The following is a 26,163-nucleotide window of genomic DNA, read 5'->3' on the forward strand; positions in this document are numbered from 1 at the left end:
AGGTTAAATTTATGAGCGTGGGGCACAGTGCTTCCAAACACTGGCAGGCTTTTGTGTTTAAAGTACTCCCCAAAGTAGCATTTTGTGGGAAAGATCCTGTATGACTCGTAAGATCTGAGACAATGAATGAGAGATTGATGGCAACCAGGTTAGCATTTAAATACCTCCCCCTGGTTTTAGGGAAATGAACAGGTCTCATAGCTGCCTCCTTACATGGACTAACATTTCTATCTGGGAGTCACAGAGCCCCACCCTCTGGCCACCTTATGAAGTCCTGGTATTGCTGGTGTTTCTACTGTGGGCTAGCCTCTACTCACAAGTGTACTGTGATGAGATACACTCAAATATACTCCACCATAAGCTACTACTGCCGGACATTACTATTTATATCCAGTGATGCCCATAACTGCAGGCCAATGCTACAAGAGATCCCTATGAGACCAGGTGTCACTGGCTCATGCCTGTCATCTTAGCTACAAAGGAGGCTGAGATCTGAGGATCGTAGTTCGAAGCCAGCCTGGGCAGGAAAGTCCATGAGGTTCTGATTTCCAATTAAATACCAAAGAGCTAGATGAGGAGCTGTGGCTCAAATGGTAGAGCACTAGCCTTGAACACACAAAACTCAAGGACAGGGCCTGGAGTTCTAGCCACAGGAGGACTGGCACAGAAAGAGAGTAGGAGGAGAGGGAAGGAAGAGGGGAAGGAAGGGAGGAAGGAAGGAGGAAGAGAAGAACGAAAGTCCTTAAAATATATCACAATAACCAGTAGAGTCAAATCTTGACCTGATATTTGTTGCCTTCCCTGGCACATGAAGCCTTGCACCTACATATGTTTCCTTCCTCTCAAATGCTCTTCATTTGGGAAAAGAAGCCAGCTCACTGCTATAGCAGTGGCCTCACAGTGAGTTTGCTCCATGATTATTCCATTTGTGGAATACCAATTCTCTATTTGGGACAACTTCCTAATCCCATCTGGTCATTTGCGTGGATTGAACATGAGAAGTAGCCAAGCTGCAAGAGAGAGGGGTTGGGGAAGGGCCTGCTCCCCACAGCTGCCTTACAAAGCAAAGGCCTTAGTTCAGTGGTCATTCTACAATACTTAGTCATGGCTGGCATCTGACCACCAAACAGCTTTTCTTTCTCAATTACCAAGTAGGCAATGCTGTACCAAGCTAGCAAAACAGCACGCATGGTCTTTAGTGACCAGCCACTAAAAGAATAGTGTTTTCTTGCTCCCTCTGAGTGGCTTTGAGCAGGTCTCTGTTTGGGAGAAGATGGCAGAGCCAAGTCTAGCCTCGGCCGCCCTACCCATTGTGTTGCATCATGATTGTATGCTCATTGGAGATATGAAGAAACAATCTCACCCTCCTGGACTATCGGCTCAGATACAAGGGCAATGATGTCCATTTGGGGAGAATGAAAAGCACTATGGAGTGTAAAACCTCCGTCCTCTTATTTATTTTAAAACTATCATCTTAGCCACCTCAGCCTTGCTCTTTGGCACAAGATGTTACCAGCCAATCAGACCACCCCAAATGGATGTTGAATGTGAAACCCTTACGCACGGTCAAAACACCAGACGTGGTGGTAGGCAGTGAGTGTGGTGTCATTTAAGTTCAGCCAATAAAAGTTCTAGTCCCTAGCCCCAGCTGCTGATCCCCAGTCATCTGCACCCAACCTCCCATTAGGGACTGCTTGGCCTTCCCTCGGCTCCCGTGTGAAAAGTTCTGTGAAGCTGATTTCTTTCTTCATTATCCTAACCACCATGTCTCCTTGGGTCTTCTGCTCTCTCTCAATTTATATCTGTTTTCCTTGAAAGAGCTGGAGAAGTACTTGATAGCGCTCGCTGCCTGCCTCGAGCTTGGGGCATCCTAGAACACTGTAGTGGGGGCTGATGCCTGCTGTACCGCATGGCACATCCACGCTACTGTTTTGGACTAAGCAGTGTGGGGAGGAACTTTCCAAGCAGAGCACCTGTGCCCTGCCAGGTCTCTCAACTCATCCGGGTCCCAGAATCCTGCCCTACCTTTCCAGGTTTTGACCAAGATCGGGGTGGAACACAAAGCCCATACTTAGAACACCTCAATCTAGAGTACTTTTTAAATCTCTTTGATGGGAAAAGTGTCTCTGCAAATAGAGTCCCAAATATTTTATCCTTCCGGTTTTGAGGTTAAAGCCCAATAAGTTGGCACCAGGTATGGTACATCACACCTGGACTCTCAGCTACTCAAGAGGTAGAAGGAAGAAAGTTGTGACCAAGGGAGATCCTAAGAAAACAAACTAACGCAAAAATGGGATGAGGGCATGACTCAAGTGGTAAGGCAACTGAGACTCCCTGAGTTCCCTCTCTACCCCAAAGCCAAGAACCTGCCCTTATTACTTTCTGCTCCCACAACTGAGGAGTTAGATAACCCACATTTAGCTAACTAAATAGAGTGAAGGAGCTCAATGAAAGACCATCAGTTTATACACCACCCTGCACACACAACCAGATGTTCTACAATGGAAGTCCTCCAGTAAAAAGGTTGCCTTAAGCAAAACTTGGCAGGTGCAAGACACCTTCTTGTCTGAGGAGAGCTCCATGTTCATAACCGACAGGAAATCAGGTAAAATACTGCTGGAAAGTAAGTGATAAAAATAATCGCAGTCTGCATTTTCCTTGCTGCTCCACAATGTTTCACATTCAGCCCCAACTCCCCAATGGTCTTTCTCAGCAACTTCTGCACGCAGCCTCTCATGGGGCCGAGGGAGCACAGGCCAATTTGCCCTCAGAACCAAGACCAAGGATCGGGCTGCTCACAAAGGAAACACACAAAGAATAAGATTAGTTTTCCTTTCTTTGCAAAAGTTATATAGTGCTCTAAAGAGAGGAGGCCATGATTAAGTCAATACCTACCTTCCCTTTTAGAAAAACAAAAATAAAAAGCCTGTGCCATCATGGATGTAGTCATTCAATAAAGCCAAGGGTGTTGGTGATCTCATCTGCACTTTCTGAGAAGAAAATACCTTCATTATCCTGAGAAATGTATGCTTCTACTTACATCTCTTCCTGTAATAGCCAACCCATTCTGAAATGTTGCTTCTCCTGCTCGAACGTGGTCCTGATCTAAGGATCATGGGTAACCATCCTCACGGGATGACAGTCATGAATGACTTCATGGAAGGAGAAGGGAAGAAGGTCTCCAGAGGGTTACCCCATCCTCATCACTGCCACAGACCTGCTGAGGTCTTTGTGGACCCACAGAGTTCACCTCTTCCCTCTGCCCAATCCTGGATCCCAAGCCCCTCATAAGGACCTGATCCTGAGGACAATCCCCAGAGAAACCCCTACATGCCAACCCCTTTCCCAGATCCTTACAGAGGACCTAGCCGACCAGCACCTGGACACAGCTTCCCAGTGGATAGCTCTCCATCAACCCCGTTTATGAATCAGCTTCATTTAATTTTGTAAGTAGAAGCAGAAGGAGAAGCAGAATAAGAAGCAGGAGGAGGAGGAGAAGAAGGAGGAGGAGGAGGAGAACGAGAACGAGAAGGAGAAGCAGAAGCAGAAGGAGAAGCAGGAGAAGCAAAAGAAGCAGAAGCAGGAGAAGCAGAAGCAGAAGAAACAGAAGAAGTAGAAGCAGAAGGAGAAGTAGAAGGAGAAGCAGAAGAAGGAGAAGGAGAAGCAGAAGGAGAAGCAGAAAGAGAAGCAGAAGAAGGAGGAGGAGGAGGAGGAGGAGGAGAACGAGAAGGAGAAGCAGAAGGAGAAGCAGAAGCAGAAGGAGAAGGAGAAGCAAAAGGAGAAGCAGGAGAAGCAGAAGAAAGGAGAAGCAGGAGAAGCAGAAGCAGAAGAAACAGAAGAAGCAGAAGAAGCAGAGAGAGAGAGAGAGAGAGAGAGAGAGAGAGAGAGAGGAGAGAAAACACCTGTCTTTCCAACTCCTCAAGATTGAAGAGAAGCCTCCTTTTGAATACAGAGCCGTCAATAACCAGTGAGGACATTTTTCAGGAAGTTTAATGTTAAATTAAGAGGCTACATCCTAAATATGTCCTCTATCATGCCTTTCTGAAGGCAGACAATTTAAAATTTAAATCCAGCCTTTTCCCAGTTGGCATCTGATCAAAGTCAGCTTTTCAAAGGCAGCGTGCAGTCCCATTTTTATTTTTCCTGTGAAATTGAAATGGCGTGTGCCTTGTGTAAAAAGAGAGCAATTTTCACGACGCAATCATTAAATTGGAAACGAGAGTACACAGTTTTTTTTAAACACTCCTAATGATCTTTCTGCTGGCGCTTTTCCTCCTCTTCCCTTTTTATATTTCTTTTAGGTTCTATTTTCTATCATCCTGAGTAGCTAGGATGACAGGTGTGAGCCACCACACACTGGCTCCATTGTTTAATAGTTTTTAATCAGAGTACAGTTTGTGTGAGCTATGTAACGAGTCTGTCATTTGATGGCTTGGCTGCAGTTCTCTACTTTACAATGGTGGTATGAAAGTGATGCAAAGTCAGTAGAACGCACACTTGGACTTTTAAATGGTGGCCTTCTCCCTTGCTGATGGCAGGTGGTATGATCCTCTTTGGAGAGGCTGGGCAGTGACCCACAGCCTCTCATCAGACTATTGATCAGGGAATAAACCCATCCAAATTCTGCTGTGTGGTGAGTTGCTAAGTTGCCATCTTCGGAGTGCTGGGCATCTCCGATGCATTTTCAACTGTGCTGTCTATGTGTGTGAGACGCAGCATTGAAGTTGGGTTTGTGCTTGCCAGGCAGGTCCTCTACCCTGTGAACCACATTCCTTTTGGCTTCTATTATTTCCCCAATGTGCCTATTAAGGCTGAAAAGTGCCCCCCCCCAAAAAATGTAGAAAATTCCCTCTGGGTTCTATTCCACATCAATCTCACTAAAATCCCCAAGTCACCAGGATCTCCAAGCCCTCAGCTCTGCCCCTTCTTTCAGACTCCTGTGACACTATGCCCTCTCTGCTTTTCCTTACAACCTCTCATCACATTTCATCCCACAGGTTTATTTTATTTTTCAGTTGAATTGAAAGTACGTAGTGAGCTGGGAAGGTGGCTCAGTGGTAGAGCGCTTGCCTTGCATCCCTGAGGTCCTGGGTTCGACTCCTCAGCACCACATAAGCAAAAAAGAAAAAAGCCGGAAGTGGCGCTGTGGCTCATGTGGTAGAGCACTAGCCTTGAGCTGAAGAGCTGAGGGACAGCGCCCAGGCCCAGAGTTCAAGCCCCATGACCCGATCCAAAAAAAAAAAAAATTGAAAGTGCGTAGTGAGTCAAAAATCTTACATTTGTGCTTTGTATTGTAACCGTGTGGCTAAACTGCAGGAAGACAAGAATGCTAAGATCTCTGTGAATAGAGGGTCTTACATTCCGTGCAGGATAAGGAGAGTGGAGGGAACGGGCTGGGAGGAAGCTGTGTTCCACACAGACACTCAGGAACCAAGCACGGAGAACTCTGGAAGGTAAAGTTCAGGAAAGCCTCTAGTTCTTCATGCAGGACACTTGTCTTCTGCAGAGAAAGACACTGAAAATCACGCCGGGGCCTTTGGCTGCCTTCTGCAGACCACCAGAACTTGGGGTGGGGTGGTAACCCCTCATTTCTAGTGAAGAAAAGGGCTGCCACATCAGAGGGCCATGAATACTGTTTGCTGCGTGCATATTCAACACCCCTGTGTTCTAGAACTCATGAACTCCTTTGAGAATCTGATGATTGCTATGAGTCTTCTCCAGATGGGAAAAAAATAAAAGAACATGAGATACCCAGAAATAGTGGACATTTGTACAGCATCCACGTACTCTGAGCCCTATTCATTAGCCCTGCCCGGTGAGCCCTGGCCCAGGCTGTGACTCCTTCCCCTGCACCCACGGGCCTGCTTCGCAGCTGGCCCCAGACACCGGGTGCAGAAAACATGTTAGCAGTGTTCTGTTTTGACTTTGTTCAAGCATGTTACCCAGCATTTCCCAGATCTGGCCTCCTACAAGACCCGTGGGCAGCAGATTTCCTTCTGTTTTCATCAGGAAAAGTTCGAGGGGCTGTTCCGGACTTACGATGATTGCGTGACGTTCCAGCTCTTTAAGAGCTTCCGGCGTGTCCGGATAAACTTCAGCAACCCTAAATCCGCCGCCCGGGCCAGGATAGAGCTGCACGAAACCCAGTTCCGAGGGAAGAAATTGAAACTCTACTTCGCACAGGTAAGGAGATTCTTCACCCCAGCATTTGTCCCACGTGTCTTCTTGTTTTCCTTTCTAAAATGTAAATGGAGCCCTTTAGGACACTTGTGTTTGTTGCCAACTGAGCAGTAGACCCAGGTCAGAGGGGCAGCCTGTGGCTCCGAGAGCAGGCCGGGGAGTCCCACCGGCTCTTACCAGGACAATCAGGCTAGTTCACTGCGGCTCGGGCTCCTCATCCGCAAAACAGGGGCCAAAGTGACCCACGGCCCATGCCATGGCTGCAAGGACTAAACAAACTGTTGTGGCTCAAGTGGTAGAGCTGCTGGCCAGTAAGTCCAAGGCTCTGAGCTCAAACCCAGGAGGAAAGAAGAAGAAAAGGAAGGAAGGATGGAAGGAAGGAAGGAAGGAAGGAAGGAAGGGAGGGAGGGAGGAAGGAAGGAAGGAAGGAAGGGAGGGAGGGAGGGAGGGAGGGAGGGAGGGGCAGGGAGGGAGGAAGGAAAGAAGGAAGGAAGGAAAGAAAGAAGGAAAGAAGGAAGGAAGGAGAGAGAGAGAAAGAGATCAAGAGAGAGAAATAAAAAAGGAGAGAGGGAATGAGAAAGAAAGAAAGGAAGGAAGGAAGAAAGAAAGAAGGAAAGGAAGAGAGGGAGGGAGTGAGAGAGGGAGGAAGGAAGAAGAGAGAGAGATAAAAGAAGAGAGAGGGAAGGAGAAAGAAAGAGAAAGAAAGAAAGAGAGGAAGGAAGGAAGGAAGGGAGGGAGGGAGGAAGGAAGAAAGGGAGGAAGGAAGGAGGAAGGAAGGAAGGAGAAAGGAAGGAAGGAGGAAGGAAAAAGGAGATAGGGAGGGAGGGAGAAAGAAAAAAGGAAGGAAGGAAGGAAGGAAGGAAGGAAGGAAAGGAAAGGCAGAGAGAGAGAGGGAGGGAGGAAGGGAGGAAGGGAGGGAGGGAGGGAGAAAGAGACAAAGGAAGAAAGAAGTAACGGAAGACAGAACAAGCTAGGAAGGGCTGGGCTGAAGCTCAGGCTCAGACTCCACAATGCATATTTTCCTAAGGCCCCAGGTGACCTTGCATCATGCCCAAGGTCAAACTCCATTTTCTAGAGGACAAGCACACGTGGTGGGTAATACATAGTAATTACTACTAACATCTGGAGCATCTGTCACAAGCTGAAATAGAGCCCCACACCTTAGTCCACCCACCTAGCACATCCAAAGCCATCGTCAATGACGGGCCACATGTGCACTCTGTTTGGAAGGTTCAGACGCCGGAGGCAGATGGAGACAAACTACATCTGGCACCCCCGCAGCCTGCCAAACAGTTCCTCATCTCCCCACCCTCCTCGCCGCCTGTGGGCTGGCAGCCCATCAGCGACGCCACGCCGGTCCTCAACTACGACCTGCTCTACGCCGTGGCCAAGCTGGGACCAGGTAAGCGCTTGGCCCACTAAAGAAAAGCATAATCAAGCACGTGTCAGCAACCCAGAAAAGCCCGAGAGGATGAGCAGCCTCTGCTGCAAGCACGGGCTGGTGCTCACATCTGCATTTCCGATGGGTTTGTTGCTGTTCTGCTCTGCGTGGACAGCTGCGTGGACAGATGACCAATGCAGTGGGAATGCCCCACCGCAGGGAGCTCAGGCCTCAGGCTGCGGCATGCAGGGTAGACGTCTCTGATCTGGATGTGTTACCTAGTTCTGAGATTCTTCTGCACAGCATGACGAAGCTGCTTGCTCAAAACTGGCAACATGGGTTCTGGCGGCTGCCAGGAGGCTCCTATGCTGCCAGATACCTAGTCTTATCATTGCCACAGGTATTCATTATACACCCAGGAATCCTCTGCCGCAAGACAGTCTGCTTGCCGAGAGAACTGTCTTTTCTTGTTGTGGGGCAGGGGGTGGGAGGAGGAGGGTGGCTTCTCCCAAGTTATACAGTTCATTTCCAACATAGTGTTCTGTGAGTATTGCTGTGGCATTGGCCACCGGTTCGCCCTTTGTCCTTTGTCTCGGCACTTTGTTGTTCCCCTTCCCTTCCCTAATTCAGATAAACGTATATACAAGACACAGGGTACCAAAACTGAATACAGTGACAACAGGGGATAAACGTAGGGGAAAAAAAGAAAGAAAAAAGAAATCACCTAGTACATTAAAAACAACAACAACTAAGAAAAACCTCTTGTTTCCATATCTTGGAATTCATTTTGCTTAGCATCATCTTAAATGCTCATATGTACATAGCTATTGAGATATTGTGATCCTCTTCTAGACATATACTAATTATTACAAATGAGGGAAGCAACCATAGAGCCCATGTTCCTTTGGAACTGGCTTACTTCACTTAATATGATTTTTTTTTCTAAGTCTTCTAGTTCACACACACACACACACACAAACACACACACACACACACACACACACAGAGAGAGAGAGAGAGAGAGAGAGAGAGAGAGTCAGTTGCATTAAAGAATCTAACTTTAGAAGAGTATTAGTTGCAATCCCTTGCTTTTGGTGTTGGCCTTTGAAGCTCTGATTCACTCATTTTCATTGCAGTCTACTATTGCATTTTATGAACACATCACCTCACTTTATGAACCCACAGTGATGTTGCTAAGTGTTTAGATCATTTCTGGGAATTTGTTCTTGCAATCAGGTCAGCCTATTCCTGTGTATATCACTGGGATGTGTGCAAAGTACAGCTCATGTATACTTTGTGGTGGGCAACAGTGAGCTACCACGGTCCTCTGGTTTTCCAGGAGGTTTTAGTGTGTGTCCTTGGAGTAGCTGCAGCTTGAATGTCCTTTCTGAGACATCTTTCTCTCCATTCCTTGCCAGCCATTGGAGACTGTTTCCCTTTCCAGCCCCGCTCGCATGCTGATAACTAATGTGCATCTATTTAATAACTGAGCTGAAACTATCACCTAGGGTTTACTGGACACTGCCATAGGCCATGTCTGTTACTGAAACAACCAAGACAGGGTTGCGTATAAAGGAGAGAGGTTTGTTTGGGCTGATGTTTCTGGAAGCTAGGAAATCCAGGAACATGGTGCCAGAGAGATCAGGAGGGATGCCCCTGCTTTCCAACATGAGAAAGATAAGAATCATCCATCATTGCTCTACCTTACCCACCTCCCAACATGGTAAGAGTTCCAGAGCCTAAACTTTTGAAGGACACCCTCAAACCGTAGCAGAGGCAAAGGATGGAGCAGGCTGTACCCCGAAACCCACCCCCGTCCCTGTCCCCAAGAACTAGAACTTGGTCTCTTCCTGCCTCTGTGCACGGATTGGAGATGTATGTTTTACTCATGTTTGTGGGTTCCATACTTGAAAGCACGTTGGACAGAGTAGGCACACAGTAAGCATGGAAGAATGACGGAATGTAGACATGAGGGAGAAGGTTCTCGATTACCGTGCTGGGAGGCAGCGGCTTTACTAACAGATTAAATATTAAAATCCACTTCTCCAGAATAAATCCAAGGTGTAGTGAAAAGAACATGTGTCTTACAGTGTCTTGTTGCTCCACATTGGCTCTCCCTTTCCTTGCCCTCAAAACACACCCACTGCTTCATGGACCCTTCCCTCTCCTCTAACATTGAACAGCCAATGGAATGGGCCGGCCAGAATCTGCTACCTTTGCTCTGATTAAGGGTCTTTTACTCTCTCTAAAACAAAACAAATGAGCAGAAAGCATGAAGGCTTTATGAATATCCTGGGGGAATTTGTAGAAGCCTGATATTCACTTGTGACCTGGACAAAGGAAGATGAGTTCTGCCCTGGAAATGGAGAATGAATTGAATCATTATTAGCAATTAATTTAGAATATTAATTATTCCTCATTCCCAAAGCAATGGAGTACTATGTTCTTTTTTATGTAAAAAAGAGGAAAAAATAAAAACCCCACCATAGCAAAACAGCTTATCTATACCAATCAGAAAAAATAACAAGGCCAATAAAGACATATGCCCTACTGCAGCTCAGTACATCAGAGGCAGACAAGGCTGCCTGCCTTTGTTCTGAGCTCTGGAATGGCTGTGAAAGGTTATGTCATTGTTGCTCAGATACCCATAGGGACCAATATGAAAATGTCATTGTCTATTCTCTTTTTCCTCCTGCTATTTTTAGCTCTTGTTAGGGAGATCAATTTCCGTTAACTGCAGAGAAGGGTTTAAAATGGTGCTTGAGATTCAAGTTGCATAGGTCTGCTATATTTAGAATTTTATCCTTCCTCCAATTCTGCTGTATCAAAACATGTGGTAGTAAATCAACATTGCAAGGCTTCTTGCTTGATACATATTGTTTTCCTCCAAATGGAAACAAATGTGTATTTTACTAATTGACACAACTCAGGAGGAAAAAACAGCTTCTATTCCAGGCTATGATTCAGAGGTTGAGAAAACTCAATTGTTAAAATATAGATGAGCGCCTATATTTTTGGTGCATGTACGATGAATATTACATTAAGTCTCAGGTCTTGTTCAGCAATGGCTATATTCTGACCAGAGACATGAAAGGCAGACACTGTAGCTAGTACCTGTCCCTGTGCATACTTCACCCTGCAAGGGCCCTGGGCTTGTGACCCTGGGCTGCATCCTCTGGCTCACGTGTCTTTTCTAAGATTCTCCCCTGGGAAGTTTCTAAAGGGCCCTTTTTCTTCTCAGTGTATATTCTTCAATCACTACTGAGTGGCAAGATAAAAATACTTGCTTCCCTGATTTCACAGGTAAGATGAGCATATTATAGAATAATTGAAAAGATTCCTAGCCGAGACTTGGGAAAAGATCAATCACAGAATTTTTTTTTTTTTTACCATCCCCAAATCAGTACTTTAAACCACTGTGGTACTTTTCTTTCACTTTTTCCTTTATGGGTGTATGCATGTGTTTGTGTGTGGATGCAAGTGTATATAACATGTTCCCATAGAGAGAGAGAAGAAGAGAAAGAGGGAGGGAGGGAGAGATAGAGGAAAGGAGAGAGGAAAGGAGAGGAAGGAAGGAAGGAAGGAAAGAAAGAAGGGAGGGAGGGAGAGAGGAAGGAAGGAAGGAGGGAGGGAGGGAGGGAGGAAGGAAGAAGGGAGGGAGGAAGGAAGGAAGGAAGCAGGGAGGGAGGGAGGGAGAAAGGAAGGAAGGAAGGAAAGAAGGAAGGAAGGAAGGAAGGAAGGAAGGAAGGAGAGGGAGGGAGGGGGGAGGAAGGAAGGAAGGAAGAAAAGAAGGGAGGGAGGGAGGCAGGAAGGAAGGAAGGAAGGAGGGAGGGAGGGAGGAAGGAAGGAAGGAAGGAAGGAAGGAAGGAAGGAAGGAAGGAAGGAAGGAAGGAAGAAAAGAAGGAAGGGAGGGAGAGAGGAAGGAAGGAAGGAAAGAAGGAAGGAAGGAAAGAAGGGAGGCAGGAAGGAAGGAAGGAGGGAGGGAGGGAGGGAGGAAGGAAGAAGGGAGGGAGGAAGGAAGGAAGGAAGCAGGGAGGGAGGGAGGGAGAAAGGAAGGAAGGAAGGAAAAAGGAAGGAAGGAAGGAAAGAAGGAAGGAAGGAAGGAGAGGGAGGGAGGGGGAGGAAGGCAGGAAGGAAGGAAGGAAGGAAGGAAGGAAGGAAAGAAGGAAGGAAGGCAGGCAGTCAGGCAGGCAGGCAGGCAGGCTCCTATGGGTCCTGTAGTCTTCCTCATAGGCTCTTTGTCCCAACCATTAATTCAGGTCCTCAATCACTGAATCTCATAAAGAACTTTAGGTCCTATGTGTCTTGGAGGCAACAAAGATAAATGGCCACCCTAATACAGTATCAGAAACCTCCAGAAAGCACAGATTCCCATTTGTTGAAATAAATCTCCCCTCATAGCAAATCTGCTGAGCATTCTTCCTCTCCCCCTTGCCTTATTCCTTTCCACCTTCCCACTCTGTCAGTATTGCTTGAGATACCTTTCTTTGCTCCTTTTGGATGTAGATCGGGGCTTGGGATAAGGAAGGAGAATTCTGGGTACTTGTGTCAGCACGAAGTCCCTCCCCCACCACCTGAACTTCTCACCTGAATGTGAGGGGCAGTATATTGAGGATGCCATGTTAGCCAGCCCTGAAGAGAACGCACTGCTTTTCTCTGGGTTCTACCACAATCAAAAAAATATGAATCCATGAAAAAGAAGGGGTCAGAGAGGAAATCTTCACAGAAGACTTGATTCCTTGGACTCTTTCTTTTGATCTTGAATCCATTATATTATGCTTTAGAAAACCAGGTTTGTTCTGCTCTGATGAATGTTGTAAAGAGACAGTGATCAACTAGCTGTGATTTTCAAAGTTTCCAGTAAATCTTTCTACCCCAGATTATCTTTTGTTTCATGAAGCTCTGTCAGGGAGACAGGGTTTTCTCTTGCCTGAGGATGATGATTACAACTCAAGATTCAAGATCCATCTTTTATTGGCTGCCTGCTCTTGAACAAGTACCTCAGGTTCCTGAACAGTGAAATTAAAAGACAAGCACCACATGAGATAACCCATGTAAAGCTATTTGTCCAGCTCTGTATGGTGCCTACGTATTATCATCTCGTCTTCAAGTTGTACCTTAGGCTCCCATGGAAATATCAGTTGGTGCCTATGGTAAACTCAGGTTCAGTGTTTCTCAAAAAGAATGCCGCTCTCTTTGGGGACTGGTTTTTGTACACTTTACAGGACATTGTGCATCCCTGAGCCTCCTACTCAATGCCCCATCACAGTCCAAAATTCATTTTGCAGACTACACTGGAAACGTGGCGTTTGTTTGAGAGCCAAGCCAACGACCCTTGCTTGATGGAGACAAATAGCGGTTGGGACCCAGAGGTCCTGAGCATCAGAGGTGTAGGAACAGAAAGGTGTGGGACGAATGCCAGGACTCGGGGAAGTAGCATCCACCTCAGATCATCCCTCCTGCTCCCTTCACTCACAAAAAGCAAGATTGCCAAGGTCCACCTTGAAAATGCCGTGAAGCAGCATGTCTGGGAGGAGTGGGTGGTTCAGCCCTGGGAAATTCCCCGATATTATTGACTAGAACTCAGTCCTTAGGTGGAAGAACACTTTTAGCCCCAAAGTAACAGGACTGAGACGTTCAAACCACAAATGGGGCCAGCGGCCAGGACACTGTTCAGCTTCCTACTTCCTCCTTCCTACTTCCATCTTCCCAATGACTACTCCCTATTTCCTTCTTACTTTCTGCTCCTGGCTTTCTAATTCCTACTTCCCGTTTCCTAATTCCTTCTTCCTGCTACTGGCCTGTGTTTCTCCTCCAGTTCTCTGGGTGCTAGGTCCGTGCCAGGCAGAGCTAGGTGTGGTTGATACCAGAGCAGCATGCACCCTGGCCCTTACAGACTTTCCTAACCTTACTAAATTCAAACCCCCATTCTGTTTTCGCCATCAGGAAAGCATGCATGGTGAGATCCCCACAGATGGAAAGCCATTGTAATGCCACTCCTCTTTAAGACTCATAACTACTTCCTGGTTCATCCTGGGGAAGATTATTTATGATGAAAACAATTAGGGTCAGCAGGAGTGATGCTTTTTAAACCTAGACTCTCCATTTATCTGAAGTGATTCGAATACTGGAGTTCATGTTCAAACCAAATAAACATCAAGCACTTAGCACACAAACATGCCTGGTTCTATGTCCAAATGCTATTAGAAATGTTCTTAGCATGTGCTTTCATAGGCCATCATCCCTCCTTAAAATTCACTAAAGATTGGTTAGCTCTGGTGGTTCACAGCTATAACCCTAGCCACTCGGGAGGCTGAGATCTATGGATCTCAATTTGGAGCTAGGTGAGGCAGAAAAAAAATCTGTGAGACAATTATATCCAATTAACCACCAAAAATCTGGAAGTAGAGCGTGGCTCAAGTGATAGAGTACCATCCTTGAGTGAAAAAGCCAAGTGAAAGCGAGAGGTCCTGAGTTCAAGTCCCAATGTCAGCACAAACACAATTCACATAGACTGGTAACTGACACCAGCTATTTCCCTTTGAGTTCAGACCCAACTGAGAGTTATATAAGCAGACAGATGAGAGTTTTTCCATAATTACCAGCTCTATTTCTGACTAAAGCCTATGGTGGACCATGTGGTTTTGTAGAGCAACAACCAAGACTTCCTACAGCTGAAATACAGAATTGCGTGGGCACACTCACCCTGTGATAGAGGTAGAAAACCTCAGGCTGCAGCTCACCACAAGGGCTTTTACATCAGGCTTAGCACAGGGTCCAGAGCAGAGCACAGATTCTTGAAGGCAGGCAGGGCTCAAAGATGGAAGAGAGCAAACAAAGCATTTCTAGTTCTCTCCAGCATCATCCATCAGCCTCCACTGCAAGGTAGAAATGGCTGGCTCAGGTAGACCTGTCACATGAAAGGTCTACAGAAGTAACCACCCTATCACAGTGCTTGAACAGTGAAACCATGCCTGAAGGCATTCAAATATGACTACAGTGGCTTTTGAACATAATTTTGGACAATCCAAGACTTACCAGTGGCCACATAACAAACTGACTCCCCAAATGGAGGGTCTAAACAGTGATCTCCACCACCTGAGCCATACTCAACTTCCAGATTTTTGGTGGTTAATTGGATATAACTGTCTCACGGATTCTTTTCTGCATCAGCTAGCTTCAAATTGAGATCCATAGATCTCAGCCTCCGGAGTGGCTAGGGTTATAGCTGTGAGCCACCAGAGCTAGCCAGTCTTTAGTGAATTTTAAGGAGGGATGATGGCCATTGAGCCAGAGTTCCTGAAGGAAAGGCAGAATCGCAGAGCCCAGAGAGGCTGTGGCACCCAGAGTACCTTGCTGTGTTCCATGACCCAAGATGAGTGAGTGCTGGTGGTGAGGAGCCGAAAGACCCACCTGAACTCCTCCTCCTTCCCTTTCTGCAACCCCAGGGGCCTCCTTCCACCATCCTCTACCTGCTCTGGAGGAAGGAACGGGCACATAGTGTCTGGGCTCATGCCTCTGTGGGACCACAGCCCCTTGTCCTCACACAAAACCCTGAGACACTGGCATCCAGATACAGAAACACGGGGAGACACGCAGTGGATACTAAGAATGTGTGCAGATTCCATCGGTGGATAATAAGTACATGTCAGATTCCATTGGTGGGTACTAAGTACAGGTCAGATTCCATCAGTGGGTAATAAGTACACGTCAGATTCCATCGGTAGGTACTAAGTATATATCAGATCCCATCGGTGGGTACTAAGTACATATCAGATCCCATCGGTGGGTACTAAGTACATGTCAGATTCCATCAGTGGGTACTAAGTATATATCAGATCCCATTGGTGAGTACTAAGTATACATCAGATTCCATCGGTGGTACTAAGTACATGTCAGATTCCATTGGTGGGTACTAAGTACATATCAGATTCCATTGGTGGGTACTAAGTACACGTCAGATTCCATCAGTGGGTACTAAGTACACATCAGATTCCATCAGTGGGAACTAAGTACAGGTCAGATTCCATCTGTGGGTATTAAGTACATGTCAGATTCCATCAGTGGGTACTAAGTACACATCAGAGTCCATCGGTAGGTACTAACTACACACATCAGATTCCATTGGTGGGAACTAAGTACAGGTCAGATTCCATCTGTGGGTATTAAGTACATGTCAGATTCCATCTGTGGGTACTAAGTACATGTCAGATTCCATTGGTGAGTACTAAGTACATGTCAGATTCCATCGGTGAGTACTAAGTACACGTCAGATTCCATCGGTGGGTACTAAGTACACATCAGATTCCATCGGTAGGTACTAACTACACATCAGATTCCATCGGCGGGAACTAAGTACAGGTCAGATTCCATTGGTGAGTACTAAGTACATGTCAGATTCCATCGGTGAGTACTAAGTACATGTCAGATTCCATCAGTAGGTACTAAGTACATGTCAGATTCCATCAGTAGGTACTAAGTACATGTCAGATTCCATCATTGGGCACTAAGTACAAGTGTAGTTCTTTGGGGGTCAGAACTTGCAGAGCTGCATCCTCTGCTGGTAGTTTCTGTCTTGCATAAACACCCTCAGCAAATTGACAGATGTCTGAGAGCACGGAGCCTTTGTGCACAGGCTGTTTCCCTGTGTGTTCCTCTCCTTAGCGATGGCAGATGTGGTATTTCTGCCTTTGAAGGTTGATAGCTAGGTTGGCTTACATTGGTTCTAAATTCTGCAGCAAGGATGGAACCCACACAACTCAGGCACTTGGGTGGTACTGACTCGCACAATGCAACTGCACATCTTTGTGGAATGGTGACTTAAGTTTCAAGTGAGTGCTGGCTCTTAATTCCTGTGGTCCAAGTCATGTGAGTGACTCAGACAAGCACCTTCCTGGTCCCCCCTCCCAGATCTCTTACATCTGTCCCATTTGTATATACTTGTGTATCACCCAACATGTGTACATAGGAGTTTGTAAGCTAAATCTAGCATCCACATAGAAAGGCACCATGCATCCTTTGTGTCTCTGGGGCTGACTTAATGCTCTTCATAGGGTTTGACTATATGAATTTGTTCAAGGGCTATTATAACAAAGTACCACAAACGGAGGGGCTGTGACAACACAAAACTTGTTGACTCACAGTTCTGGAGGTTCAAAGTCCAAGATCAAAGCATACCCAGGGCCGTGGTCACTGGAAGATGCTATGAGAAGATGCTTCAGAGCTCTGTCCCGGCCTCTGGTTGTTCTTAGGCCTCCTGTAGCGTAATTCCAGATTTCACATGGCACTTGGGGCATAGAGGTGTGTGTGTGTGTGTGTGTGTGTGTGTGTGTGTGTGTGCCCACGTGCGCACGTGCATGCATGCACACTTATGTCAGCACATACTCACAAAACTTCCTCCTTCTTCTTATGTCACAAGTCATATCAAAGTTGGACTTCACCTTAAAGCCCTTGTCTCGGCATGTGGTCTGTCAAGACCCTCTTTCCAAATGAAGTCCCCTTCACAGGTGCTAGAGGTTAGGAGCAGTGTCTTTTAAGGGGACGCAAGTCAAACCACCGCAATGGCTGACCCTGACTTCGCATCTTCCCCAGTATCACTTAGCATCGTCAGTGTTCCTCAGTCTCCAGTTCATAGAGACTTTGAGAGCCCTTCCATGCTCATTGTCCTGCTTGCCCACATGTGCTCTGTCGCTGAGAGGGACAATGCTGGCTCTAGCCATCAGCAGAGGCACCTGCCCCTGAGGAGAGCAGACAAGATTCCTAGATGGGTTAGTGTCTCATCAGGATCCCAGAAAGAGCGCAAGATCGAGGGAACTTTCTGGCAGAAATGAAACGATGCCAAGTAAAAGTATCTAATTTGGTAGGTACAAGATGATCCCCATCATCATTAGAACACAGCAGTAACTGGGTTGATGAATCAAAAAGGAACAGAGGCAGATCGTGTTGGGAAAGACAGGGGCACAGCCAGACAGAGTCTTACGTGAGTACAGGAAATTTACAAGAAAGTTGGACTTGGTCTGTGAGACCTGGGAGGCACTGCCCAGAAGCGATCTGGAAGACAGTGATTTTTAGAAGATTTCTCAATTGGTTCATGAAGGATGAATAGTGAAGGAGGAAATGTTGGAGGAAGAGTAAGACGCTAATGGTTAATATGAAGTTACAGGTTGCAGACAGAATTCTCACCAGGCAGTCTTAGTATTTGAACCCAGGACATCTGGAAGCTTTTCAGAGTGATTGCTCCTCACCATGTTGGCACCAACATCTTTTCTCTACCTTTCCACCTTAGTGCTTACCATATTACATTGTGATCATTTCTGTTTCCATGTGCCTGCACAAAAAGCACAAAGATCTGTATTGCCTTTACAACCTGAGACTACGAGAGATGCTCCACACACACTTGAAATAAGAGACAGGAAGTTGTCTTGAGCTGCAAAGTGAGCCAGTTAAGCATAAATGTCTTACCTATCTCCACTGGCTCATTCCTGTCATCCTAACTACTCAAGGGGTGAGAACTGAGGATCACAGTTCAAAGAGAGCCCAGGCAGGAAAGTCCATGAGACTCTTATTTCCAATTAAATACCAAAAAGCCAAAAGTGGAGCTGTGGCTCAAGTGGTAGAGTGCTATCTTTGAGTAAAGAAGCTCAGGGACAATGCCCAAGCCCTGAGTTCAAGTCCTAAGACCAGCCAAAAAAGAAAAAGAAAGAAAGAAAGAAAGAAAGAAAGGAAGAAAGAAAGAAAGAAAGAAAGAAAGAAAGAAAGAAAGAAAGAAAGAAAGAAAGAAAGAGAAAGAATCCTAGCTCAATCAACTCAAAACCATTACATTTCCTGGAAAGGTATGCCCTCCCATTCTGGGCAGCTGTGGCAGTAAGAATGGGACAGGAGGGAAACTTAGAGATGATTTCATCCAAAAGAAGAAGCAGATGACTGGCTCGTGGTCACCCGGCATGTAGCAGCAAGGTTGGAAATGGAAGAGAGACTAATCATATTAACTGCCTTGTGTTGGTCAGCTTTCCATCACTGTGACAAAATACCTACTCTAACTACCTGAAAAATAGGTTCATTTGGCTCACCACTTCGCAGGACTCAGGGCCTGAAGTCTTGCTTACTTCAGAGCAGTAGGGTAGCAAAAACAGTGAGCCAGCCAGGCAAGGGCAGCAGTCCTGACATCTCCATCTGGGGCACTCCCCAATGTCCTAACTACCTCCCACTAGGCTCCGCCTCTTAAAGGTAAGGCCACCTCCCCACAGAGCCAAAGGATGAGGACCAGCCCTTTAATAAGCCCTTGGAGGACATTTAATATTTAAACTATCACACTGCCAGACACACTTGGTCCTTGCCACAGTTTTGTGGCATGAAATGGAGGTGTCGTCATTTACAAATGAGCACTTGAAGGTAACTAGGGTTGGTGACTGGCTGGGGGGAAGTTGGCTGGTGGTAGAAGTCAGCTACAAGGACAGATGGATTTCATTCCGTTTTGTAGACCCCACCTCATCCCCATATGGGATCCCTGGTTTGGGGGGAGGGGCACTACAGTGTTCCCCTTACTTCCTAAGCACCCCCTGCCTGCCGGAGACTCCACATTGAACTCTCTCCCTCTTTCTCAAGCTCACGTTCCTTGGTTTTCAGGAGAGAAATACGAGCTGCACGCGGGGACGGAGTCCACGCCCAGCGTGGTCGTGCACGTGTGTGACAGTGACATGGAGGAGGAAGAGGACCCAAAGACTTCTCCAAAGCCCAAAATCATCCAGACCCGGCGTCCCGGCCTGCCACCCTCGGTCTCCAACTGAGCGCACTGCTCCGGCGCGACAATAATCTCTGTCTCCTCTTTATCATGTCTTTCTTTCCCTTGTTGTTTGTTTGTTGGAAAAAAAAAAAAAAAAGAATGAATTGCCTTTAAATCCCTGGGTGTTTGGTTGTTTGAGATTCCTTCCTTGTAATCAAGCCTCTCGGACAAAAGGGCTCGGAAAAAGGTAATGTCATATCGTACCACCCATCAACGTATCGACCGTTATTTAGAAGATTCTAGAAAAAGAGAAGTAGTATTTTCTTATTAAATAATCAGCACAGCCTAGTATCTTTGTTCTCGCCTGTTAATCCCAACCAGAGACATCAGTAACAAATAGCATCCGTGTTGTTTGTAAGCTGTTGTGGGTCCAGTCCTCATGAGTGTTTGCTGGGGTCTTTAGTTGTTGTCCATGTTGTTTTCCTGGCCACTTAAAAATAGGACCATAGGTAAACTTGATTTGACTGCATGAGATGTTCCTCTCTGGTCTCACTCAGGCCTCTGCATCCCGGGACATGCATGATCACCACCAGCATTTGTTTTCACCATCTGAAGAGACACCCCCACCCCCCCAAATTGTCGGTGCCCAGCCATGCCCTCCTTTAGGAAGAGCCTCGTAGCCATGCTGCTCAATCAAATCTGGATCTAGTCACTGTTTTGAGATAACTCTCTCTAACTCTGTTCAGATTCCTGGAGGTGAAACTGAGCCTGGCTCCAAAGATATTCCTCAATAGATTCCAACCACAGATCCCATGAAGAACTTCCCCGGTTTTCCACTAGGAGGCTTGTCCAGGGTGAGAGACCGACTTCAGACGACCCTATTGATGAATCAGGCCTCACAGTGTCTGAATGACGTTTTGTTTTGTTTTTCCTCTTTGTATATTTGTACAAATGTTTCAGCTGTGCTTTTACAATCTGGAGGTTTTTTATTTAGTGATTGTTCGACCATTAGCTGCTGAAGAACGTAATATGTGCATTGCTTCTGAATGCGTTCATATACTAATCTAGATAATCTAATACTACTACACAACTAACTATGGATAATGCTGTTTCGAAATGGCACGGAAGTATCATCTCATGTCAATGTAGAAATGATTAGCCAACATTTTTGCTGTGGAGTCAACTTGTTTTGAGATAAAGACTAAGTGTCAGTTGTAGATGCTTTGAACGAAGCTACACCTCCTGCAGACAGTAGCATCTGAGCATAGTAGAAGAAGAAAGAATGGTAGATAAATGTATACCCATCTCACCCTGCCCCTACAGACCCCTCAATGCTCAAAAGAGTGGTTTGTTTCCATTACATGTGACTTTTGTATTCCTCTAGCCCAAAGTGCATTACAGAAGATACACCTAGAAAACCACCACCTCCCGCTGTCTGTGCCAGGCTCGTTACTCCTGTGCATTAATAAACTCCTTTAGACACAAATACAAATCTCCGTGGAGTGGGGGACATACTTTCAGAAAGCACCCAAGAAAAATAACACAGCCAACCGATCGAAGGATTCCTGTGTTGTTTGTGTGTATGTTTTTAAATGGACTAAGGTGTATGTTAGTTTCTTCAGGAATGTCTCACATAGACTGATCACTCAGAAATTAAAGTCCGTTCTACTGTGAATAAAGCAATATGGTACTGAACCGTACCGTTGGAACTGAGGAGAGCGTTGCCTGTAAAAATCCTGAGTTCCCATAGGAACAAATGAAGACTGCTTTCAAAAATAAAGTCTGAGGAGCGCATATTAAGCTCATGCCTTGACTTCGCTTGCCTGTGAAGGTTTTTGTTTCCCTCTCACTGAGAAATGGAGGAGTACATAGTGGAGCCGTGACGCCCTCTAGTGGGAAGAACATTGCACGCACGCAGCGATGCAGTTGGTAGCGGGCTCTGTCACGTGGGTCCCCCTTTTCTCTGCAGCTCAGGGGCTCCTTCAGAATGCACATTCTGAAGACTTGGAGAAGAGAGAAAGAGATTGCCAATGAGTTCCGAGAGTTCCAAGCAGTCATGTCCGGCCATTTAGGGAAAGTGAAACATGACAGATTCCTGCAGTGGCATGTATAGCCTTGTCACCAGTCAATGCAACATATCAAGGCCCTCTGTCTGGGGGTTGAGCTCTGTGATGTGTGGGGGGGAGGGCTCTTGGGGGGCAGAGGAGCTGGTCCCCAGAGTGTGGGGCACAGCCCCAGCGAAAGCTCGCAGAGACGGTTGGAAGTCACACCACCTCCACGTTTCCATGACACACATGATGCAAACCTCTCTGTCACGATCCCAAGTGTTGGAAAGTTTTTAAATGGAGGGGAAGGGGACGATTTCCACTGACCGAATCATTTGTGCACGTGTGTAGCTCAAAGAGCTTAGACTTCAAATATATCTGGTGAATGACTCTTTGTCCGTGTGGTGTCGTTTCTGTGCTGTGGCCACTTCCTGCAGGGGTAACCGTAGTCTCTCACGACGCCACCATTATATGAAATGAGCACATCTAGGTTCTCCCAGAAATGAGCCTTGGGAGAAATGAGTTGGCAACCATCTCTGGAAAGGAGAGAATTCACACAAGGCCTGAGGAGCGGGGGGGGGGGGGGGGTCTGTTGAACACTGATAAAAGGTGCTGGAAGAGCTCTCTGCTTTATTCAGCCATCTTGGCTTTTAAGCTATTTCATGTACGCTAAGAACTTATTTCAACACTTCCCCATTGTGTGCTATAATTAAGAATACTAAAACTGGGTACGGTAGTGCACACCTAAAATCCCAGCACTGATATGGGAAGGTAGAGGCCAGTCTGGGCTATATAGCTAGACCTCATCTCAAACAAGCAAACAAACTAAACAACCTCAGAGAGATACACCATGCATTTACCAGAACGGCTGAATTTAAATGTGCGGGCACATCTAGTGCTGGAAAGGATATGGAAAGAGGAGAACACTCCTCCACACACTGGTGGGAAATGGCAGCATCTAAACACCCATCAGGAAGCCGCTCCCTCTGGAGAGCACACCCAGTCCATTTGTAACATAATGCCATTAACTGGATAAATGTCCTTCACCTCCATAATACATAAACAAACTATAACACGCACACACATACACACATGCATACAAGAGATACACAACACAAGTTGCTGGCTCCTATAACAGCATGATTTCAAAATCACACTTTTGGGCAAATACTCTATGAGAATACGTCATGTATGACTTCCATCTAGGAAGTTAAGAAATGGTAAAACCGGATGGGGTGGCTCATAGCTGTAATCCTAGCTACTTGGGAGGATCGCATCACAATTCAAGACCAGCCTGAGTAAAAAGTGTGAAGGACTCTATCTTGGCCCACAAAAGCTAAGTGAGGTGATGCACGGCTGTCACCCCGGGTTTGTGGGGAGCTTAAATAGGATTGTGGTCCAGGCAAAGAGCAAGAGGCTATTTTAAAAACAAAAAAGTAAAAATGACTTGGGCCGGGGGTGGGGGGGAGAGAGGGGAGAGGAGACTGGCTCAAGAGGTGGAGTGACTGCCTAGCAAGTGTGATCAGGACTGATCACACTCCATTGTCCCCCAAAAAATAGTCCAAATTGAGATTGACAGCAGTGTTTGCCCAAAGGTGAGGGCATGGACTAAGCAGGGTCACACCGAGCCTTCTGGGTACGGTAGCCATTCCACAACAACGTGAATCTCCATGGGTTTACATCCGTCCACACAAACACTTAAATCTGTGCAACACACTCTGGAAAGTGACATCTCAAGTGAAACAGACCTGCCACAGGAATGGAGAGGAAAAAAATGAGGGAAAGGGTGACACTGTTCCAAAGAAATGTACTCACCGGGCGCCAGTGGCTCACGCCTGTCATCCTAGCTACTCAGGAGGCTGAGAACTGAGGATCACGGTTCAAAGCCAGCCCGGGCAGGAAAGTCCATGAGACTCTTATCTCCAACAGAAAACCAGAAGTGGTGCTGTGGCTCAAGTGGTAGAGCTCTATCCTTGAGCTGAAGAGCTGAGGGACAGCACCCAGGCCCAGAGTTCAAACCCCACAACCGACAAAAAAAAAAAAAAAGAAATGTACTCAATACCTGACTTATATAACTGTAACCCCTCTGTACATCATCTTTACAATAAAAATTAATGAATACATTTTTTCAAATTAAAACATTTTTAAAAAAAGAATGGAGAGGAAGGAGCTATCCATTGTCAAAAAGGGTGGTCTCCTATTTAAAGCATACCTCCGCAGTTTTACATCTGGGACACATCTCCGCTCACACAGCGTCTCCATTCAAAACCTAAGCTCTGTTTAAAACAGAAAGCTCAGGATTGGAGCCGAGGTGAGACACTGTTCATCTAAGGCGCAGCTATAGTGCACACCTGCCATGAGGGTTTCCCTGATGAAGGAGGTAGTCCCAGACCCTTCAGGGAGCAGAGGCTGGTGTGTCAATCAGTGCACGATCCCACATTCCCATGGTTCAGAGCAGCGAAGAAAGCCAAGCACTCCCTGCAAGAATAGAGACTCAGAGCTGAAGAGCGTGGCCAGCTGGCCGGCCTGAAGAGCAGCCACGCGGGGCGCTGGAGAGGAGAGTGGCTCCGAAGCGTCAGGAGAGGTGTGCTGTGGGCAGCGAGGGCACAGGCTGTGGATGTGGAAAGACTGGTCACGGTGGAGGCAGCTCCAAGCTGGCATCCGGAACAAGGAGGAGGATGTCCCCACGGGAGGATGTCCCCACGGGAGGATGGGAGAGGAGGCAGGGCCCGGGCTCTGGAGCTGGGGAGCCTGGGAATTTGTCTCAGTTCGAGGGTTTTCCAACAGTGGGGTCATGTGATCTCATTTGTCTTGTGAATCGTGTCACACCGGGAAGGAGTTTCTTTCCCAGATCCCAAGGTTGGTTGGGGCACTCGCTCCACGGGCTCTTGGCTTTGTGCCATAGGAGGCCGGGTGAGTGTAGCGCTCACCACGGTGGCCTTATCTACCAAGGGCTCCTCACAAGTCCCAGCCGCTCTGTGGCAGCATATTACAGTTCTCTAATAAAAGGGAGGGGACTCTGTTTTTTCTTTCTCCTCCCAAGTTATTTAGAAGGCCCTGGGTGCAGGAAATGGGGGCTGAAGTCAGTGTGTGACTCAGGGAAGCCTGCATTTAGCTGCTGGGACAGAATGTTCTTGCCAGAAGCCACCAAACCGAGCGTCACCAAACGCTTGGCAGACACTCACCGCCAATTTATGCAACCTGAGGAAGGGAAAACTTCAGGCAGAAAGTCTTTTGTCAGACTCCTTAATCTGCTCCATTTAGAGATAGTCTGGGGAAATACTGGTAGGGTAGATAGGAGAGCTGTTTATTTATTTATTTATATTTGGGGGGGGGGTCCGGTCGTGGGGCCTGAACTCTGGGCCTGGGCGCTGTCCCTCAGCTCTTCAGCTCAAGGCTAGCACTCTACCACTTGAGCCATAGTGCCACTTCCGGCTTTTTTCTTTTTGCTTATGTGGTGCTGAGGAATCAAACCCAGGGCCTCATGCATGCAAGGCAATTGCTCTACCACTGAGCCACCTTCCCAGCCCTCGAGAGCTGTTTATTAAAGGGAAGCCTTATTTATGGGTGTGTGTGTGTGTGTGTGTGTGTGTGTGTGTGTGTGTGGCACGTGCGCGCTCGCGCTCATGTAAGCATGTGTGGTATAATTTGAAATAGGAAAGCCAGAAGAGCTGGAAATGGTTGCCAATCTTTATGCCAACATTTTCATACAAAATACTTCCTTGGGAATGGGGCGTGCTGGCTCATGTCTATCATCTCAGATACCCAGGAACCTATTTCCATTTAGGGAAATAGCAGATTTCTCTGAAAAGAATCTGTTCAGGACAGGAAGGAATGGAATATTAAACTGCCAAAGAATAATATGCACAGCAAGGCTATCCTTCAGAAGTAAAAGAGAAGGAAAGTCCTTGAAGACAATTTAAATCTGAGGAGATGGTGACCAATAGATCAACATCTTATCACCAAAGATGCTACAAACAGACATGAAAGGTACCTACCATCATGAAAGCACATAAATGTATAAATCCCACTGCAAACAAGAAATAGAAAAGACTCAGACGTTGTCAAAAATTATTTACTGTTTATTGATAAACCATCCAGGTGTATCACCTGAAAAGGTGAACAAGAGAAGAAGAAATAATATTTAAAACAACTAGCAGCATTTCTTACCAGAATAAAACCAAAGGTTTCTGAAAACAGCATCTCCCAGGAATACTTAGATTTAAGAGCAGCTGGGAAAATCTGTAGCCAGAAGAGCTGCTGAGGCTGTAAGATAGAGATGGTGGGAGAGAGGAGAAGTTGGAAAATGGATGTCATGACTACCATAACATTTTATCAGACAGAAGTTGTAGTAGCTACCATCTACTGGGAGCTCTGGATCACCAAACTATTGCTAAGCATCATTGCTAAACTAATGTCAGGTAACTGCCTTCCATCATAACTTACTATTTTTTTTTTTTTTTTTTTTTTTTGTCGGTCGTGGGGCTTGAACTCTGGGCCTGGGCGCTGTCCCTCAGCTCTTCAGCTCAAGGTGAGCGCTCTACCACTTGAGCTACAGCGCCACTTCCGGCTTTCTGGTGATTTATTGGAGATAGGAGTCTCACGGTCTCTCCTGCCCGGGCTGGCTTTGAACCACGATCCTCAGATCTCAGCCTCCTGAGTAGCTAGGATTACAGGCGTGAGCCACCAGCGCCAGGCTATAACTTACTATTTTTATATAAATACTTGTTTGATATGTTACTCTGTGAAAGCAGAGTGAGGAAGAGGAAGGATCCAAGAAGCTTCTTATTTTCTAGCTCACATGATCTGAATCTATTCTCTGGAAGAGGAAGAAC

The 26,163-nt window shown here is 46.5% G+C and overlaps 1 protein-coding gene across 2 annotated transcripts in view; it reads left to right on the forward strand.

The window, feature by feature from the left end:
* Rcan2 (regulator of calcineurin 2) overlaps positions 1-21,014 on the forward strand; it is a 157,487-nt gene extending 136,473 nt beyond the window's left edge. For both annotated transcript variants that reach the window (XM_042671918.1, XM_042671919.1), the window contains 3 exons: positions 6,010-6,183; positions 7,411-7,582; positions 19,187-21,014. In XM_042671918.1, coding sequence (XP_042527852.1) covers positions 6,010-6,183; positions 7,411-7,582; positions 19,187-19,347 — 507 coding nt within the window. In that variant the 3' untranslated portion in view covers positions 19,348-21,014. The remainder of the gene's footprint in view (positions 1-6,009; positions 6,184-7,410; positions 7,583-19,186) is intronic.
* The last annotated feature ends 5,149 nt before the right edge of the window (positions 21,015-26,163 follow it).

The sequence above is a fragment of the Dipodomys spectabilis genome, unplaced genomic scaffold (genome assembly GCF_019054845.1).
Source record: "Dipodomys spectabilis isolate Male_0828 unplaced genomic scaffold, ASM1905484v1 ptg000669l, whole genome shotgun sequence".
Lineage (NCBI taxonomy): Eukaryota > Metazoa > Chordata > Mammalia > Rodentia > Heteromyidae > Dipodomys > Dipodomys spectabilis.